The sequence below is a fragment of the Stigmatopora argus genome, chromosome 10 (assembly GCF_051989625.1).
Source record: "Stigmatopora argus isolate UIUO_Sarg chromosome 10, RoL_Sarg_1.0, whole genome shotgun sequence".
Lineage (NCBI taxonomy): Eukaryota > Metazoa > Chordata > Actinopteri > Syngnathiformes > Syngnathidae > Stigmatopora > Stigmatopora argus.
The window spans coordinates 14,166,722-14,184,301 of record NC_135396.1 but is presented as its reverse complement, the minus strand read 5'-3'; the positions used below and the strand labels follow the sequence as shown (position 1 = coordinate 14,184,301).

At 39.2% G+C, this 17,580-nt stretch overlaps 1 protein-coding gene across 1 annotated transcript in view; it reads right to left on the bottom strand.

Annotated features, from left to right (window-relative positions):
- Positions 1-15,948, bottom strand: part of hip1 (huntingtin interacting protein 1) — a 49,630-nt gene extending 33,682 nt beyond the window's left edge. Inside the window, exon 1 of the mRNA XM_077611303.1 lies at positions 15,648-15,948. Coding sequence (XP_077467429.1) covers positions 15,648-15,764 — 117 coding nt within the window. The 5' untranslated portion in view covers positions 15,765-15,948. The remainder of the gene's footprint in view (positions 1-15,647) is intronic.
- Positions 15,949-17,580: the final 1,632 nt, after the last annotated feature.

The following is a 17,580-nucleotide window of genomic DNA, read 5'->3' as shown; positions in this document are numbered from 1 at the left end:
ACTTTCGTGTGTTTAAAGTCTGAATCAATCTCCACCACCCATTTTTTCTCATTTACAATCCTACAGTATCCCAGTGGTACTGGTTCCCACAAGAGGATGACCCAGTTAGTCCACAGTGAGACTTTGTACTTGGTGTTGAAAGAGAGAGGCAGCTGCCCAGGACTCCTTGAATTGGCTGAGGAGGCTGACTGGCATCAATAGTCAATTAGCTCCTCACATTGAAACCGACTGCCCGCCTGACAAATTCACGTGAACAGAAAAAACAGTCAGAGGTGAGCTCTGGCTTTTGTGGATAAAAAGACAAGATTTATCCTTATTAACTTAAATGTATGTACTTTCTAGTTTATGATTTCATGTCTCGCTGCTTTCTTTTATTCCTAATTCAGTTGGAGAAAAAAAAGCAGATGAAAAAATAAAAAAATCAGGCAATGAACTTGGTAAATGGACTTGTATAGCACGTTCCCACCTTCACAGCACTCAAAACTTTGACTTTATACTATATCCTCATTTAACTACTGATGACACATCATCGGGAACAGTGTGAAGTTCAGTATCTTTCTCAAGGATACATAAGGCGTATTCAAAAGAGCAAAGCGCATATTTCACTTTCTTTGGCCAAAATACATTTGGTCCGGACTGTTTTGGTGCGGTTCCTTTTCACATTGTAAATTTTGCCAGAGACCCATGATTTGTAAACAAACCTACACATGTGCAAACACAGGAATAAACAATCACGGAGCTCCAGTGTGAGTCACTTGTGCTCATATTGATATAGTCGTAAGTGTAAGTACGCAAACAGACTTGTTACATTGTCTTGTCAAAGCTTGCCTAATAATGATCAAATAATTATCACATTTTTTTAACAAATAATTGAAAATTGCCTTTTATTGTTAATTGCTGATTTTATTTATCTTGCAAATTATTTACTTGTTGCATATCGGGACAGCCTTACTTGAGCTGTGACCATTTTTTAAAGACAAAATAGTATGACATGATTACTTCAGGGTGGCCCGGTGGAGCGAGTGGTTAGTGCATCAGCTTACAGCTCTGGGGTTCTGGGTTCAAATCCAGGTCATGTCCATCTGTATGGAGATGACATGTTCTCCCCGGGCCTGCGTGGGTTACCTCCGGGTACTCCGGTTTCCTCCCACATTCCAAAAACATGCATGGTAGGCTGATTGGACACTCTAAATTGCTCCTAGGTTTGGGTGCATGGTTGTCCGTCTCCTACCGATTCAGGGTGTCCCCTGCCTGTAGCCCGGAGACAGCTGGGATTGGCTCCAGCACCCCCCGTGACCCTAATGAGGATAAAGCGGTTCAGAAAATGAGATGAGATAAGATGATTACTTCATTCAAATGAGGGCTTTTCTTTTAAAATTGTGTACATGTGAACGGCGTTTCAAAGGTTTTACAAGTGCTCCGTCATGTTTCCTGTCTTGGCACACCCTGCACTGCCCATTTCCTCCCCAGCTTCTGCTGAAAAATACACTGCTCTACTTCTCAAGCTAAAAAAGTGTGTTCAACACCCCCCCCTCGACGAACCTCCCCAACCCCCCAGACTGGAGTGAAACACTTTATTCCCTCTATCCCTCTCACATGGCTTGCAGATGTCTCATCGAAAATGGAGAGAACTATACCATCATTAAATATATCATACAACACCGATTGCAAAACTGCAATAAGATTTGGCTCATCAAAAATTATACTGCAATTAAAAAGACATTGGTTTAAAATTGTCAACTTTAGAAAATTTTGATTGCTTTTTTATGCTTTATTTTGGACATGAATCAGAATAAAGAAAGAAAAAAATATTAATTGATTTTCTGAGGCCGCTTATCCTCACTAGGTTCGCGTGAGGTGCTGGAGCCTATCCCAGCTAACTACAAGCACCAGGTGGGGGTCACCCTGAATTGGTGGCTAGCCAATCACAGGGCACAAGGATGAGGGAGAAAACCAGAGTACCCGGAGAAAACCCAAGCAAGCCCGGGTATTACATGCAAACTCCACACAGTGAGGACCAACCTGGGATCAAGCCCACAAACTCGCAACTGAGGGCGCAACACATTAACCACTTGGCCGTCAGACAAATAAATGTGTCACTAAGACACAAATAAATAAAAGCCTTTAAAAAATGAACAAAGCAACATCACAATTAGGATAATAACAACAATATTAAAGACAATAATAACAGATTTTACTCAGTATGCCCAAAAAGGAGTTGGATGCAGCATGAGCTAATTTTAACCTACCCCCTTCTCCATTTCTCAATTAACAATCTCTCTGTCATATTAGTATTCCTCTTAACAAAAGACAAATAAAATAAAGAAACATCTACATAAGTAAAGATGAAAAAAACTACTAATAAAAAGGAAATAGCAAAAACCCCGATAATTTGTGCAATCACGCGATAGTTAAGTTAGTTCTTCATCAAGACAAGCAGCACTGTGTATCCTTGAAAGTATGATTAAATTAGGCCAAGACTAAATTTAGCAAGCTCAAAATTAAAGCCAATCTTTTTCTAACAAACCACACCCCATTTCTTGTTACAACGTGCATGGTCATTCCGAACATTAAGCTTCAGAGAACACACGTCACAAGCACAAACAAATACCAAGTAAATAAAAGCAATAGAAAAAGCAAATCGGGGGCCAAGAAACTTTTTCCAAATGACAACGACTTCATTTATAAGTCGCTCCAAAGAACAAGAGTCCTGTATTGCTTGTGTAAGGACCATTTAACTTCTTGCATCCGATAATAACATCCGTTATCCTACAACGTCATTCCACACCTCTTGAAAAGCTAGCACGACGAAGAGGAAGGTGGTGGAAAAAAGTCAGCTTTGGAAAACTTGACCAAACTGAGAGGCCCTTACAAAAACTCACAGAGGTTAATACCAACAGGAAATTCTGCAATTTTGCCACATATTTTAAACCTACTATATATAACCTGCTAACTAACGATGACTACTGAATTTGATAGAACTCCTCTCAAAGTAAGCACAGAAAATTATATTACCAATTTAAAAGTATTTTAGTTATTCAAGACAAGACGAACAAAGTCTCAAAAGCATTTTAAAAATGCATAAAAATGAGTGGTTTGCCATACTTGTAGTTGAGGTCAAAACTGTGAGCAAAAGTGGAAGAAAGAAGCAGACACTAGTTAGGTGAACGTGCTCAATGCCAGATTCAATATACCGTATTTTACAGATTATAAATCGCAGTTTTTTTCATAGCTTGGCAATTTATACTCTGGTGCGACTTATGTGTGAAATTATCTACCTCCCGAGTTGGGGGAGTTGTTTAAAAGTGAGACCGAGGATGAAGATTTCATTGGATTTAGTGATTTGGAGTGAAACTGATAGTTTGGTAAACTTGTTAGCATGTTCTTTATGTCAGAGTTATCTGATTAACTCTTTATATGTTACGTCGTTACTGACATTACCAGGCATGTCAGTCATGTAACATTAGTATACCGTACACTTACTCAGCCTGTTGTTTCTATTTTACTTTAATTTTAAATCGCCTTTCAAGATGACATGTATGGTTTTGGTGTTGGATTTTGTCAAAGAAATTTCCCCCCAAAATGCGACTTATACTCCACTGCGACTTATGTTTTTTTCCTTCGTAATTATTTGGCTGGTGCGACTTATAGTCCAGAAAATACGGTAATTAAACTCTTTGTGGCATGTTTATGTCCCCCCGCTAATGGGATGTCTTTCTGCAGCCTAAAGCAAAGGCTGGGCTCGAAAGTGTGTACTCCTGGGAGGAAAGCTGATGTCATGTGGACACATCATTAAAAAAAAACATCTGTGCAGCTCAATGAAACTACCTACTCAGGCCATTGTTTAAACAATTTGTTTGCAACCTTATTTTGGTGCTGCACAACTCGAAAAAAGGGATTTGTGACTTTTCTTTCTGCTTTGTTGACATCACCCGTTAATTTCCATTTTAACATTGCGATAGCTCTATTCAAATTGTGTGGACAAAATACATTTGGAAATAGTACTTTTCCCCCAACTCAATACATTTGCTGGATATCGGCATATTTTCAAAATCAGGTGACTCAAAGTCAGAGTCACATGCAAAGAAAAAATGTGATTGGGACATCCCCATTATTAATAATTAATAGATAAAGCTAATAGCACTAACACTAGACAATTTCCTCCATGCTTGCTATTTTTATTTTCTAAATATATTATTGCTAGATAAATATTATTGCCACTGAAACAGCACAAATAAAGGTTGTCTCAGCATCTGTTATGAAGTCATTGTCTTGTTAATGATTCCTCATAAAAACAAAGAGCAATGCTTTAATTAGGTAGCAGAAAGATTACTATCTAATTTTCTGAACCGCTTTATCCTCATTAGGGTCGCTGAAGCCAATCCTAGCTGTCTCCGAGCCAGAGGCGGGGGACACCCTGAATTGGTGGCCAGCCAATCGCAGGGCTCAATGAGACAAATAAACAATTACTCATAGCTAGGGGCAATTTAAAGAGTCCAATCAGCCTAACATGCATGTTTTTGGAATGCGGGAGGAAACCGGAGTACCTGGAGGAAACCCACGGAGGCGAACATGCAAACTCCACACAGATGGACATGACCTGGATTTGAACCCAGGACCCCAGAGCTGTGAGGCCAACATGCTAACCACTCACCCCACCGGGCCACCCAAGATTACTATCTATATGTACTAAATTGTAAGTAGTATACTTTATAAAGTTTATGTACATCTCTGCAAGTGGTAACATTTTCAAATGATGGCTTTTGCAATTTTCCGAGGGTCAAAATGGCCCATTGCTGGTGAGCAAGTATTTGGACAGTGAAATGAGAAACTAATGTGTAGTTTAGCTGTTGCCAGTGGGCACGATGTTAGTGGCCCATGCTCACCAACCCACCAGTAATTCCATCATTAAAATGGGATTTTTTGTAACTCCTACCCTGACCAACATATTGTTGGACTTGTTTTCATTCCACAACTTCTGTAGACAAGCTGAACAACCAAAACAAAGATAACCGCAAAGGACAACCTTGAGAATGAGTATTGCATTTAGTGTTCTGAACCTCTCTCAATAACATGAACCGTTATTAAAACATCCACATGTTGGCACCTGACTTAATGAAGACACTTGATAAGTTGGCTAAAAATCTTTTTTTTTTTAAATTCTGTTTTTTTAAGCCACAGGAAGAGGCTCTATCGTCCAATGTTGAATATTAAAGAATTCCTTTTTTTTACTTGACGTGAATACTGCTTTTTTAATTAATGTGATTTTTTTTTAATGGAGAAGAATCTGTAATGGAAACCTAAGTAACTAGAGACCTAAACTTTAGCAAGTACATAACTATTAACCTAAATAAAATTTGCACTAAACCTAATTAAATGTCTGTGGCAAATACCACTCCTTATCACAAATTTTTAAGGTGGTACACAAAAATTAAATACAAAAAAACAAGAATTATAAAACAAAAAAGAAAGATACATTCACTAAGCAATCCAATAAATTTATAAAAAGCACTCCAAGTTTGTTTTTAATGAGGAAACGGGATGTAACATATACTACTTTTCAAATGAGCATCATGTCCAAGAGCAAGTACTATTTTTTTCATTGTATAAACCAGCAAAAAGACATTTCCATCAAATCTGAATTTCTGTAATTATTCCAGTTGGTATTTTACATTTAAAAAACAATGAAAGATTAATCTTCAACCATGCATGGGGTACTCTATGTATACAATATTTGACCTCACACAGTATCATCTACTACACATTTACAAAAGCGGTCTTAGAAAAGAATAGAAAATGTGTTGTTCTAGGTGTGCGTTCACCTCCCAGCTAACCCAAATCATCACACATGCACATCTCATCTATGCTTCCAATGAAAGCTTGGTCTTGTTTCTTAATGCACCTGCTCCAGTGTATTAAGAACACGGCACACTTGTCTCCATTGCATCATTTACCGCCTTAAGTCATGCAAGTTTTTCTCCATTTACACTCCTATACTATAACATCAAAGTGCAATTCCGAAGTTTATTTTTTTTACATGCCTAGACGTAATGCCTTCTTTTCCTTTACTTGTATTGCCTTAAAAAGGCTATGTTGAAATCTATGTTGTAACTCAAATAACTACATCTCATTTTAACCAGGTAGTGGTTAACGCGTCTGCCTCGCATTTCTGGGGTAAAAGTTTGGTCCACCTGTGTGGAGTTTGCATGTTCTCCCCGGGCCTGCGTGGGTTTTCTCCGGGTACTCCGGTTTCCTCCCACATTCCAAAAACCTCCATGGTGGGCTGATTGGACACTTTCAATTGCCCCTAGGTATGAGTATGAGCATGAATGGTTGTTTATCCCCTTGTGCCCTGCGATCGGCTGGCCACTGATTCAGGGTGTCCCCCGCCTCTGGGCCGGTGTCAACTGGGATAGGCTCCAGCACCCCCAGCGACAACTGAGGATAAAGCGGTTCAGAAAACGAAGATTTTTTTCACATGCCTAGACGTAATGCCTTCTTTTCCTTTACTTGTATTGCCTTTAAAAACGGTTATGTTGAAATCTGTGTTGTAACTCAAATAATTACATCTAATTTATTTTTAAACTGTGTTTTAAGCAACAACAAAAAAAACCTCTTGAATCCAGCTGTGTATTTCGGTCTAAAGTTTACACTGTAACACACAAGAAGAATCAATCTGTATTCACTTTCAAGCAAGTTACAACATGTTGACACTTTTAAGTGATGCTTTCCATTCAAACGTAATCAACAACAACAAAAAATCCCGTTATTTGCTATCGTACTAAAGGCTACAATCCATTTATTATTGGCAGCGTTCCTCCTCACACCACAAACTACACACAAGCAAGTGCATTTTCATACCTCTTCCATCTCAAAACAGACCGTTCTCGAAGCAAAACCTCATGTTTAAAAATGAAAGTATGATGTTTCCTTCGTGTTCGCAACGAGCGATTCTTTATGCATTGAACTGAAGCAGTTGGTCGCTCTTTGATCATGAAACGGACCCCCATGCCTTTCGCTCTACAATCAAAATACTACTAAACTACTCACGGTCACGTATAGCTACACGGAGACAACAAGTCGCTACTTGTACTGACAATACCTTCTACGACTTACACAGCAACGTATCAGTCCTTAAATCATCACCGTTTGCGGTCTGAAATATAATCAAAATGCTACTTACTACCTTTTGAGCACTTACAATTTTACTGAGATCCATGTTTTTTCCCCCTCCCTTCTCTTCGGTGGGCCAAAGATCCGCTGGCTTGATCCGGACGCGAGAAGCGGGGAGGCGGCTGAGGCAACAAATGGGTTTTTGGGAGAAGAAGGGGGAGGTGGAGGAGCGCGAGGTTAGCTCAACATGTGTCCCGATTTGGTATTAAAATGCCTCCCCTGTCCCCACTTCCTTCCTTCCTTTAGCGTCCCTGCTCTTTCTCCGCGATCTTAATTCTCGACCGGGACTTGAACACAACACGCGACCGCGTATACGCGGAGATGTCTGGAGGACGAGCGCCACTAAAAGCCGAACATAATCACCTCCTATTCGCCAACAAGACTCACTTTCGTCCTGCTATATTGCAAACAAGCAAGGGGGCATGGCTTCGCCGGTCCCACCTGCTTGTTTAGAATCAAAAATCAATTGTTGCACTATTTAAAAAAAATCTCTTTTGAAAAATGGGTGTTTAACAAATAAAAGATTGCGTTTACACCGTATGTGTCAAAGTGGCGGCCCGGGGGCCAAATCTGGCCCGCCGCATCATTTTGTGTGGCCCGGGAAAGTAAATCATGAGTGCCGACTTTCTGTTTTGGGATCAAATGAAGAGTATAGATGTATATTAAATTTCCTGATTTTCCCCTTTTAAATCAATAATTGTAATTTTTTAATCATTTTTTTCTGTGTTTTTAGTTCAAAAATCATTTTGTAAAATCTAAAAATATATGTAAAAAAGCTAAAATAAACATTGTTTTAGATCTATAAAAAACGGAATATTCAGGGCTTTTAATCCAGTTCTTTTAATCTATTTATTAAAAAAAATCTAAATATTATATCTAAAATGGTCCGGCCCACGTGAAATCAAGTTGACGTTAAAGCGGCCCGCGATCCAACCCGAGTCTGACACCCTTGGTTTACACACTTAAAGAAGGTGAAGAAATTCAATCACTCGTCTATTAGCATCCGTCAGCCATTTCTGGCCACAATAAAAAAAAATAACTCAGTGTTGCACGGTTTGGACAAACATAGCGAGAGAATCTTAACATACACACACCCATAAATCACGCTTTATAAGGATTATATAGATTATAGATAACCCACTTCTATTCGAAACAAACGCGGCACCGGATGCCACAGAATAGTATGACTCCAACTGGGGGGTTCTCAAACATGGGTTTGGGGGCAACCAGGGGTCTGACAAAGATAGGAAGGGGACAGTTGTGGCTTCCAAAACAAGCTTCCAGAGCAAAAAAATAAATAAGAATAAAAAACAAAAAATAAAGATTGTTATTGCTAACCTACAGACTGGAAACTGTCCCCAAATGATATGCAGCATCTCATAGTCATCACAAATATGTGTGACCCCATAAGTCATTTTCTGCGGCCTAAATTAAAATATATTTATTTTGCGAGACAAATATATTCGTGACACAAAAATTAATATTTTCCAGGCCGTGGCATGGGCCACTAACATCCTGCCCACTGGCAGCAGCCAAGCTACACATTAGTTTCTCAGTTATCCCTCGAATATCATGGCTTCAACTTTTGTGGCTTTACTACATCGCAGATTTTTTGCTGGGGGGAAATTTTTTTATTTATTAATTTATTTTTTAAAGTTCATAAAAATGTGACAATCCACACTAAAATTCGCAAGCGGAAGCCACACCCCTGTCTTCCGCTTGCTACTAGGACTCAGCACTGAAGAAGAAAAAAAGGTAGTTATAATAGGGGTAATCCTACTTTGCGGTTTTTCGTTTATCGTGGCCATGTCTGGTCTACATTAACCGCGATATTTGAGGGATTACTATAATAACAATATGACTTTTTTTTCTTGTCAGTTCCCATGTGTAAGCAGGCAGGGATATTTCACAAAGCAGCCTAAAAGTATGAAGTAACAGCAACGGTAGAGCAGCTACGTGATTTCTGTCTAGCTGTTGGATTGTTGTTTGTGTAAGAGAGCCAACTTGAGGAACAAAAAGTCAATTCATAGTATGAGAGCAACTCTAGGTGACTGATGCCCTCATCTGGTTTCTTTGAGACCCTTAACCTTGAAAATAGATTGTGGTAAAACAGTTTATTTTCAGGGCAAGTAAGGACAGTTTGTTTATTATACTGTATTAAGATTAAATTTAGATTAATAGATTTTTTTTAAACTTCAGTTGTGCCTCCCCTATCATAAAATTTGGACTTACATGGAATCTATTTTCAGGATAGAGCATTATCAAGTTCACTCGTTCGTTTAAAAATGATAGGAACATGCATCCGGTAAGCATGGACACACATTGTGGAGGGTGCTTGTTTGAAACAGAATACATTCATTCTTGGGTAATCTTTAGCACCCGAGCCATTCCTAAAAATGAAATAAAAACAACAATAAAGATGTATGGATGTCCCAATAAGGATTTTATATAAAAACAATCAAATTAAACTTATTTTGCCATAAATTTACTCTGTCATACGTTACAAAAATGAATTAAATAATAAATACCATTGTACCTCTACTTACAAAATTAATTGGTCCCAGAATTTTTGGGGAAGTAGAGCTTGTTATCTAAATTCTCTAATTCATTCCACGGTCCACAAAAAACACACCAACTAAACCCATAAAAATGTTACAAGTGCCCAAACTTTGTATGAAATATGTGAGAAACATAAAATTATAAGTCCATTATTTATTTAATTTATTAAAATGAATAGCAAACATGCAAAAATATTTCCGATTTGTGCAGGACCCCTGTACTACAGTATTAATATGGTTGTGAAGTCTACAGCAAAGTGTAACATGACCTCCAATATATTGATAAATCATTCTGTTTGATTCTTATTCCAAGTACAGTAATACCTCGACATACAAGTGCCCCGACATAAGAGCAATTTGAGATATGAGTAAAATGAGGCGCGAGAGGCTGCTCATAAGAACATCATGGGCACTGTCTTTCTGGTTGCAACTCCCTCGTGTCATGTCTCTACGAGCACTGGGCAGTGTTGCATTATTTCAGTTTTTTTTTTTGTTAGTCAGTGCGAATGGCGGAGCGATCGCTTATACGAGAGGAGTTAATACTATTTCTCGTTGGCAGGTGGTCGTGCGTTATCCGATTGTGAGGACATTTGTGTGCATCATTTTGGGAATATTTTGAAGGGAAGACTAAAGCAAACAACCCTCGATAGGTTGCATCTGAAGGTCAGGGTATAGGCAGGGCAAATAGAGCCAACGCGGGAGAAGAAAGGTATAAAAATTTAAAACAAAATTAGAATTACATTTTGTTTAAGGTTAGATTAAACTTATTTTTGAGTGTCTGCGTCGTAATCAAAGTTCATTTAAATTTTAATGTTATGTTACGAGCACGTTGCCGTGCAAAAAGTCTCTCTCTCCTCCCTCCCCCCTCTCTCTGTCCCTTTCTCTTTCTCTCCCGCAAAATCTGTCTAATTTTAATACTATTAAATACATTTTAGTACTATTAAACCACTAGTGATTTGTTACTTTGTTAATAGATAGCGAATTAGAACATATACAAATGTTTTTCCAATCCAATATCCTGTTTTTTGTGTTTTTTTTTCAGATGGTTGGAACGAATTAATTTGTTTTTAGTTCATTCCTATGGGAAACGTTCATTTGAGGTACGAGTAAATCGACATATGAGCTCAGTCCTGGAACGAATTAAGCTTTGTTTTTAGTTGATTAATTTGTTTTTAGTTCATTCCTATGGGAAACGTTCATTTGATGTACGAGTAAATCGACATACGAGCTCAGTCCCGGAACGAATTAAATTTTGTTTTTAGTTGATTAATTTGTTTTTAGTTCATTCCTATGGGAAACGTTCATTTGAGGTACGAGTAAATCGACATACGAGCTCAGTCCCGGAACGAATTAAGCTCGTATCTCGAGGTACCACTGTATCTATTTTGGTGTGTCTTTCTACTTTTCTGCATAACATCAATGTCAAGCACAGATAGAAACAATCTGCAAGGCAAACCCATTGTTTCTGTCCCCAGGGACAAATCACTTCGTTGCACAAACTGACCTGCCATTGCACAGCACTTTTATTCTGTGTCCAGTCAGTGCAATGAGGCCACATCACTGCCATGTGTTTCTGCTGTCTCAGTACATTTAGGCCTTGTTCTTTGACTCTTACTTTGTGCAAGTACAGTGGTACCTTGACATACGAGTACCCCGACATACGAGAAATTTGAGTTACGAGTAAAATTTTGAGCAGATATTTATCTTGAGATACGAGACAAATTTTGATATACGAGCAGACAGTGGACGCGAGAGGCTGCTCATAAGAACATCATGGACACTGTCTCTCTCCCCGCAACTCCCTCTTGTAATGTCTCTGTGGTCGCAACTTCCTCTTTGTAATGTCTCTGCGAGCACTGGGCGGAGCGTTGCATTTTTTCAGGGTTTTTTTCCCGTTAGCCCGTTAGCTCCCGTTAGCCCGTTAGCTCCCGTTAGCCCGTTAGCTCCTGTTAGCGGAGCGATCGCTAATACAAAACTACTTCTCGTTGGCAAGTGGTCGTGCGTTATCCTATTGTGAGGACATTTGTGTGCATCATTTTGGGAGTATTTTGAAGGGAATACAAAATCAAATAACCCTCGTAACTGACTGAAAGTCAGTGTGGAGGCGGGGCAAATATAACCAATCCGGGAGAAGAAAGGTATCAAAATGTCAAACAAAATTAAAATTAAGTTTAGTGTTAGGTTAGATTAAACTTATTTTTGAGTGTGTCTGCATCATAAATCATTTATTATTATTATTATTATTATTAAATTATTCACAGACACAGCCAAACTCTGAAAAAGAATGTGACTTATAGTTCAGAAGATACAGAAACTGGTATTCATTAACTGATGGGATTCTGACCCTGATTTGAATTGAGCATAAACCACAAAATAATTTCCCTTTCTAAGCATTCTCATACCAGTCAATTTATACGTTTTTCCCGCATTTTATACGTTTTTGATTATTTCAAATTCTGTACGCCGTATAATACGGGAAAAAAGTACGCTTTTTGTAAAACCAATGTCGTTTTACCCATTTAGCTCTAATCCGGATCATCTTGGTCACTGGTAGCAGACGAAAACGTCGTTGTCGATATAGTGTCATGCTTTAAACTGGATATGCAAACGCATGTCAGTCACATCTGGAATTGCAATCATTAATAAGCAGAGGAATTGGCCGAGGTTGACAAGTGTGCATTCTTAATTGTTTTACTTTTGGGGTGTTTTTTTAATATATATAAATGACTGCAGTGGTACTACACAATCTCCTTCAAGAAAAGATGGCTTTTTATGGAATTTTTACTTTTTCTTTTCACCCCTGTATCTAATTATTACTCGTGGACATAAACAGTTTAGGGCGGCCCAGTGACGCAAGTGGTTAGCGTGTCGGCCTCACAGCTCTGGGGTCCTGGGTTCAAATCCAGGTCATGTCCATCTGTGTAGAGTTTGCATGTTCTCCCCGGGACTGCGTGGCTTCCCTCCGGGTACTCCGGTTTCCTCAGACATTCCAAAAACATGCATGGTAGGCTGATTGGACACCCTATATTGCCCCTCGGTATGAGTGTGAGCGTGAATGGTTGTTTGTCTCCTTGTGCCCTGTGACTGGCTGGCCACCAATCCCGGGTGTCTCCCGCCTCTGGCCCGAAGTCAGCTGGGATAGGCTCCAGCACCCCCCGCGACCCGTGAGAATAAAGCGGTTCAGAAAATGAGATGAGATAAACAGTTTGAGGAGTTTCTAAACGTATTCCCAAAGCGATCATTAAAATTAAAACATTTTGATGAATGACGCGCATCAAATATTTTTACACACGATTCAAACACAAATAAGAATGAGCACCAATGAAAGTTGGGCACAAACAAGTACAGGACAAATAAAAAATGCTAGTGTGTGACAGAAAGACACCCTTGATTTTTTTTTTCCGCAAGTGCTATAGCATCTTCCTGTGCTTGAGAGGGAAGAATATAAGATCATGTAACAAACACCCAGCCATGACTTACAGTACACACTTGCTTACAGAATAATAACAAAATTGAGAAAGGTTGTGATCAAATTTTAAGGCGTTAATTATGCAACAAACAATGTGATGTCAGTTAGCGGCTTACATTGCATAGCCCAGAAGCGGAACTTCAGCGTTCCATAACCTTTAATTATGGCTCATGTGTCCAAAGATTACTACCTATACTAGTTCACAAATAAAAAAAATAGCTCATGGAGCTGTTTTGCAATCCTGGGGTGTAGCAATATTTCCAACTTAAACAACAAACAAAAAGCAATAATAACATCATAAGTGCCTATATTAACATGTTTGTACATAACATGGAAAATATGTCTTATTAAGAATTATAATTAGATGATTTTACACAGAAACAAATCACTGAAATTAATTGAGTCTTTAAAGAGTAACTCATTCATTCATTTTTTAAACCACTAATCCTCACAAGGGTCACGGGGGGTGCTGGAGCCTATCCCAGCTAACTATGGGCATCAGGCATGTAGAAGGAAACCGGAGTGCCTGGAGAAAACCCACGCAAGCCCAGGGAGAACATAGAGCAAACTCAACACAGTGAGGACCAACCAGGGATCAAACCCATGACCCCATAACTGTGTGGGCTGACGCGCTAACCACTTGACCGCAGGACTTCCTCTTTAAACAGTCAAATCAACATTGAACATTTTGTTACACCTTTAAATTATATTTTGAGGATTTCTGTCACGCGGGACATCAATTTAAGTTATGAATCCATTTATTGTAAGTTTAACTAAAGCTGCTGTATTTAATCTCTAGCACACCAACTGAATTCATTTAACCTCTGTAATCAAGTTTGAATTTGTATCACAAGTTTCGGAAATAGAAATGATTAACAAAGAGTTGGACTGTCATGATAATGTCAATCCCAGTGTGGGCTTGCACACTAGAATAACAATGCTGAACAGTTTTGTATTTCTACTAATGGAACACAAGAAGCTATTGTTTACCATTCTGTCTCAAATAAGGTCAACAACAGTCCAAATTCTTAGAACTCATAAACTATGCAATTTTATGGTTGATAAATATTTTCGTAATCACTTTTATTATATGTGGAGAATTTGTACCAAATGAGAAACGTTTGATAAAAGCGTTTACAAACTCTCATGCCTCAGTGATATGATGGCAGGAAAAGCATGGATTTGAGCCACACAGAGATTTGCTGTACAATAAAGAGGTGAAATCAACTATCCAACAGCTTTAGAAGGCTTTAGAACAAAACAGATCAGACGGATTATCTCTTGTTGATCCTCTGCCAAGTCAAAAAACCTGATTCATTTACTCCTGCCATCACTTGTCTAACCTCAGATATCAACAAGCAGGCAAAAAACAATAATGTTTGAACAGCAAGAAAACAAGGATGCCACGTCTTATTTAATGAAGGAAATACTTGATGTAAGAAAATCCCCCAAATTATCATTGAGCAAATTTGAGGTTGTTACATGCTGAATTTATTTATTCAGTGGTACAGTGACACATGAGCAGTCACAGGTTCGAGTCACTTATCTGACGAGTTTGCATGAGCCTCCACAAAAAGTAGAAAAACATGTATGCTATGTTGATTTAAGACTGCAACTCAGTGGTGACCATAGACAGAGTAAGCGGTAGAAAACGAATAGATGGACTTACTCCAACAGAATCTGACATAGGAGCATGACAGTGACCTAGTGACCATGTGTGGCTTGGAATACACAATCCTTCTAATCCGTACTGTTGCTGTCTTACTGAGAGGTGTGAGTGCAGGGTAGGCAGCAACTGGATGACACAGTCCATACACGGGTGAACCAGAGCCCTTCGCCTTACATTCAAATGTCCCATCGAAATGGTGTCTATAATCAGAACGTTACTATTACAGCAATTTGGCTGCCTTGATTATAATTTGACCTACTTACACCCGTCTCTGTGCCTGGTCTGTGGGCCAGGGTAATGGGGGGAGGCAAGAACCATCAGGATCTACAGCAGAACAGCAGTTTGCATTTAAGTCAAGCTTTTGCATCGGAAGAGCATATGTTCATTTATTTGCCCTATGACAATGCAGGTCTGACTTGGCATGGATCTTGATGTAGTAAGGATGAAAATTCATACACAAAGCTCCTGTCTGGTTGGTATCCAGCTGGTAGGCTAAACAGCACAATTATCTGAATTCGGCAGGCCAATGACCTACATTTCAAGAGCTGTTTTGATGTGGGTAGTCATTGGTATCTGCTGATCACACAATAGTGACTGCCTGAGTACAGCGACGACATGATGGCAACAGAAAGTCTGCGCCATAAATACTATTCTGAATCAATTTTCATATAGAGGTCCTGTCTGATTTCAGGCGCCTTGTCTTTGCATTTATAACTATCGTCAATCCAGGCATATTTTCAATGCGGCAAGAAAATATGTTGTCTGTTGAACTACACACCTGCCCTCTCTCGAAGTTTTCCTTCTCCAGCTCCAGACTGTTAGCGCCCCCGGTGCGTCGAATCACTTTCGGGATGGCGTTGGGTACTTGCTGCATGGAGCTTTTCACTCGATCCATTGTGAGAGGCTGGCAAAGCACGACCGAAAAAAACACAGTTGGTTAACTCTCGTGTAAAAATAGGAAAGCTACATTAAGAATGTCGGAGCGAATTCCATGCCGGACTTTAATCGGCGTTCCTTTCAGAGGACCATTTGGCCTCTGTAAAATAACACCCACAGTCAGTGACAGGCAGTCACAATACAGTGCCACAAACGACTTCTTCTCACTTGTGTTATTTCAAAATAAAATCCATTAGCGCTTTGGTGACATCGCTACGCATTGGTAAAAGGTTTTCACATGCTCAATCCATATAATTAAGACACACGCTGGTCATCAAAGAAAACGAAATTGTAAAATCGATTTAACACGGGTCTATAATTTGAATTATGCTATTTTTAACCACTTTACTTTATTAAATAGTCTAAAACCGGAAATACTGAGTTTAACCATCACTTGGTCACTTAACAAATTCCTACCTGCCCGATAACTGTTCCCTGCAGACAGTGTGCCACACGTGTAGGACCTCTGGGCAGTCAGAATAATACTACACTGTATTAATAGTCATCTGAATATTGGGAAAATAAGGATATTTAGTACGTACGCATTTTTAAATTCATTGACCGGACACGCCGCTAAGTTTTTTTTGGCCGCTAGCAACTGGCAAACTCCTCCCAGTCTTGGCAGCCACTAGCTGGAGGGAAAACCCTCCCCACCCACTCAAGCGCCTCTCATTGGACGATATTTGATGAATTCATATACCCAAAACATAATTTTATCTAAACGACTATATTTTGTTGTTTAGTGTTGGTCACCATTGTCTCGTTATGACACTTCCCAATAACGGAAAACTAATAAAAAGAAAACTGTGTTATATTTGCTCTATCATTTATGAAAAAGAAGTCATTAACATCAGGCCTAAATGAATAATTAAAAAAAAAAATACATATCCCCAGGGACAACCAAACAAAAATCATAAATCAATGAGGTTTATTTTGGTGGCCCTGCGACTCAGTGGTTAGCGTGTTGGCCTCACAGTTCTGTAGTCGAGGGTTTAAATCCAGGCCGGTCCTCCTGTGTGGAGATTCCATGTTCTTCCCAGACCTGCGTGGGTTTTATCCGGGTACTCCGCTTTCCTCCCACATAGCAAAAGCATGCATGGTAGGCTGATTGGACACTCTAAATTTCCCCCCAGCGTGAATGGTTGTTTGTCTCCTTGAGCCCTGCGATTGGCTGGCCAACAATTCGGGGTGTCCCCCACCTCTGGCCCTGGGATAGGCTCCAGCAACCCCCGCGACCCTAGTGAAGATAAAGCGGTTCAGAAAATGAGATGAGATGAGAAAATAATTATATATTACAGTATAGCCCCAGGTTCCCATTTACATAACTCAATGCTGCCATCATCAGGAAAAATATGTAAACAACAAATTGATTGAGTTATAGTAACAGGCCGATTTATGAATAAATAAATAAACATTGGCCCACTTTAATGTTTTGACAATTAAGGAAAAATACAGGCATTTATATGCTTTCATCAATGAAACAAATCGTATACATCAGTCGGAAACTCCCACAAAGAAACTTTCAACATAACAGCAATAGTCACTTTACTCAGAATAGTCTCCCTTGGCCTTCTAAATTGCTGCATTTGTACAAATTACATACCACTGCTCTAGGTTGGACATTTAGACGGAAGTCTATGCATTTGTATGAATGTATATGTAGTAGTGAATAACTAATAATACCTGAATTTTGAAGCTGGGAGAGGAGAATTGTGGTCAACGCCGACTATTTCAAAGAACAAAATGTTTTGCAACGGGAACTCTTTCATGTCCTA